This window comes from Haliaeetus leucocephalus, unplaced genomic scaffold, assembly GCF_000737465.1.
Source record: "Haliaeetus leucocephalus isolate CR32 unplaced genomic scaffold, Haliaeetus_leucocephalus-4.0 Scaffold173, whole genome shotgun sequence".
Taxonomy (NCBI): Eukaryota; Metazoa; Chordata; class Aves; order Accipitriformes; family Accipitridae; genus Haliaeetus; species Haliaeetus leucocephalus.
The window spans coordinates 3,305,655-3,309,722 of NW_010972609.1; the positions used below are offsets into that span (position 1 = coordinate 3,305,655).

At 47.7% G+C, this 4,068-nt stretch overlaps 1 protein-coding gene across 1 annotated transcript in view; it reads left to right on the forward strand.

Annotated features, from left to right (window-relative positions):
• Positions 1-634: 634 nt before the first annotated feature.
• SLC17A6 (solute carrier family 17 (vesicular glutamate transporter), member 6) overlaps positions 635-4,068 on the forward strand; it is a 33,446-nt gene continuing 30,012 nt past the window's right edge. The window contains exons 1-2 of the mRNA XM_010563713.1: positions 635-722; positions 3,667-3,919. Coding sequence (XP_010562015.1) covers positions 637-722; positions 3,667-3,919 — 339 coding nt within the window. The 5' untranslated portion in view covers positions 635-636. The remainder of the gene's footprint in view (positions 723-3,666; positions 3,920-4,068) is intronic.

The following is a 4,068-nucleotide window of genomic DNA, read 5'->3' on the forward strand; positions in this document are numbered from 1 at the left end:
CGCTGGGAGCAGCGCTGCTGGGCGGGTGGGCGAGCGGGGGGGCAGCGCGGAGGCGACAGGATTTCTCGCCGTCCGAGGGATTCGGCCGGCGGCTCCGGGGAGCGGGGGTGCTTCGCCGCTGTCTGCCTACGGCGGCCAATCGCACCCCTCCTCCCCCTCCAGCCCTCCAGCCGGGGACGCCGCCAGCGCCAAACCGAGACCGCTTTGAAACGCTCCCGGCAAAGGGATCTCCGTCCCCTCCCAGCCGGGCATGGCACTGCCCCCACCCGCCGCCACTGAACCCTGCGAGGCCGAGAAGACTTTCTGACCGAGCCTGGCAACTCCGCGCTGCCGGGAAAGCCGGGGGGCTGCCTGCAGCGCGCTCCGACTCCCCGCTCGCTGCCGCACACAGGCGCGCTCCCTCGCCCTCGCCCTCTCCCCCCCCGGCTCCGCACGCCGTCTCTCCCTCTCTCTCGCACACACGCACACACACACACGCGCGCACACGCTTCCTCTCGCTCTCCCTTTACCCGCAGGTGCACTGATAGCCATTTAATGGGGGGGGAAAGTTAAGCGATTAAACCAATATGAACCCTCGTTGCTCGTAGTAGTGCCCTATCCAGAGCAGAGCAGAGTCCAGCGAGCACCCCTGCAGGAATGGAGTCGGTAAAACAAAGGATTTTGACCCCTGGCAAGGAGGGACTGAAGAATTTTGCTGGAAAATCGCTTGGTCAACTCTACAGGTAAGACTGAGATCTCTTAGAGGACCCTACTTCCAAGAAATAATTGGAAGCTTTTCTTAACCGCCAGCTGCTGAAGGAGGTCGAATGCTTTGGGAGGTTTGTGGTGGAGGGGCTGGGAGCTGTTGAGATACCGCCGATATAATCTGGAGCCTGGAAACTAGTGCAGAAGCTTCTCAATATGGCACCCTCGTAACTTCTCTATCTGATTCGTAGATGGTGTCAGTAAATATGTAGCGAAAGATTACCCCATCTTTCTCCCACGAAAACAGGATCCCATCTTGAAATCATAATCAGGAGAGAGCAGCTCCCTGTATTTTTGTTCTGTGTTAATTTTGCAATGCAGTCGCAGGATCTTTCCCGCTGCCCTTACCAATCATTAAAAAATAATAATAATAATCTTTCCTGGTTTCGATTAGTCTTGTCCCTTGTGTAATTTGTCGTCAGAGGAAGATAAACATGGAGATGTATAAATAATTGATATCCGAACGATTTTTTTTTTCTCCTGAAGCTGAAACATATAGAGGGATGTGTTTAATTATTTATCCGTCTGCCTTGAGAAGCATCCACTTGTCTTATAAGTAATACACAACTGCAATTGCTAAACTCAAAAGCATCACTCCACAACAGTATGTTTCTGTGTGTACAGAACATTTCTACCATCTTCGAGCCCTGTACACACAGATAAACTAGCCCAAATTCTCTCATACCTAAAAAGTGTATGCACTGAAGTTGACACACCGTGCTCCATCCAGTCTGGGGACTTTAGTGACCTCCGGGACGTTTGAGAATAGTCTGTGAAATTCCAATGTATTTTCGATTGTCCCCTCTGCTAGAAATTACCCGAAGTGTTTTTTTGTTGGTGGTTTGGTTCGTTTTGGGTTTGTTTTTTGGTTTGGGTTTTTTTTTTTTTCCCCCGAATTACAGATTAAAGGTAACTGCGGATTTATCTGCCTAGGGTAGGTCACGTAAAAGTCTTTTTTCCATACCTATGCGGCAGTGTTGGGCACAGGCACAAGGCTGTTCCACAGCATGAGTCACAACTTCTGCTGCCATTTTCAGGAAAGGGGACATATCAGTGAAGTGATAAAGACAAAATTAAGATTTCCATTTTAGTAGGAAGGGTACAATTTTGAAAAGCCAAAAGCAAAACCAAAGCCACCAACAACGCAGTGAAAACCCTACAGTTTTTGGTCATATTTAAGTCGTTTTCAATGGTCAGAAAAAGAAAAAGAAAAAAATTGATAATCCAAAATAACTCCTTAAAATATAATTAAGGAAATCAACCTATTTTTCGCGCTAAAAGGCTCTACAAGATATAAATAAAACGATCATGTCTACTGCTTTTTATATAGTCACACAGTGAATAATGGAGAAACGGTGTTTGTATTTTCCAGCAAAACTCCTTTTGAACTCCCCCCCTTGATTAACAAATGCGCGATTTACTAATCTTTTTCAACGCACGGGGCTGAAGTAGTTTGTTGCCGATTCTTAGAATTAAAATAGTTTTCCTGTCCCTTACGCATTGATTTCTAGTGTATTCCCGAAGACAAGAAGCCCATTCAGGGAGAAAACATTTCTACACCATCTTTTATTCGCACGAACGAATTTTGAACATAAACCCACGGTGTTTTATTTTATTCACAACTTTAAGACATTTCTTAATGCTGCGGTCTTTAAGCATGAAAATAATTATCCCAGCAAAGAAAAACACGGGAGAATTTCAAGTGAGTAACTATTGGAGAAAATCCCTGTATTTTCTCCAGAACACGGAGAGCCTTTTGAGCCTTTTTCTGCTAATTGTTACTGCCCCATTAGCCGGATGAGTTAACCTCAAAGAGATGCTCCAGGAGAAGAATTTCTGACGTGAGAAAACACTCCTAGACCGGGGTGAGGGCAGGGGTAGGAGAGTCCAGGGTGTCGGGAAATGGTCACATATTCGCTCCTCAAGCTGACGGAGCTAGGATGGAAGCGGTTATTTCTTCTGTCTTTTAAATATCTCAGTGACTACAAAAGAAGATTAAGAGATTCAGCATGGGACACTTGCTAGATAAACCCGATCTTTCTTACTACCGACACGGCATTTTTAAAGCTTGTCCACCAAAGAAGAAATAAAATGAAATGTTCTAAGTCACCTTTCGTGGATGGCAGGGTTTTTTTTCGGTATTTTTTCTGTTGATTCGACATAGCTGCAAATAACCATTCCCCTTCAGATTCCTGCACATTGTCTTATAGGAGATAGGATTCTCATGCAAAAACAAGGGAGTGGGGGCAATGAGATCGAGCTTAAAGCTGATCTGGGAAGGTTAAACCTGCCAAGCAATCACGCCCTCACAACGTGTAGCTGAGCAGATGCGATCTTTTGGAAAGACTTCTCCGGAGATGCCAGTTCTTTAAAGACGGTCATGTTTTCTTCCACTGCATGTGACAGCCATTTTGCAAATCTAAAATAAGTAGCAATACCGCCCCCCCCCCCTTTCTGTTAATATTTCTTTTGTTCCCAGACCTGAAGCGAAATACACACCAAGATGATCCCCCTTGGTGTTCCTAATAGAGCAAAGAGGGAATAAAACCTTCTCCAAAAGACTGTTTCGGTTTCCATACTATGCCTCTTGGGCTACCCAACATGGCGCCTCTGCAGTGGTTACAGATGATGTCTTCTTAATGCGTCCTACATATTTAAGCAGAAGTCTTTAATGATAGATGAGCAATTCTCAGCTAGAGCTCCTCCCTGGGCTCCTGCGGCGGGGTGGCGGGGGGAGTTGGGGATGACTAATCCTGACTCCCACAGGTCACCGCCAAAGAACAGTTGAAGGTGACTGGAAAACGAGGAATAAATCCTCAAATCAATCCAAAGCGAGCCAAAGGGGCGGGGGGAAGCGGGGAATTTAAGCCTTCAGCTACGCGAAGTGGCCAGGGCTTGACTTTCCCTTCTTGTGTCGGGCAGAGTCCTAGAGAAGAGGCAGAAGCCCGGGGACACCATCGAGCTGACAGAAGATGGGAAGCCCATGGAAGTGCCCGAGAAGAAAGCCCCGTTGTGCGACTGTACCTGCTTCGGGCTGCCCCGGAGGTACATCATTGCCATCATGAGCGGACTGGGATTCTGCATTTCCTTCGGGATCCGATGTAACTTGGGAGTGGCCATCGTGGATATGGTCAATAACAGCACCATACACCGAGGAGGAAAAATTATTAAAGAGGTGGGAACCCTTCCCTCGTAAATCCCATGTCCTCCCAGTACAACTCCCAGATCAAGCACCTTAGCGCAGGCGAGACGGGCTCTGATGGTTTCGCAGAATTTCCCCCCGCTTCAACCCGCGATGCCCCCCCCCATCCCACCCAGCCCCCC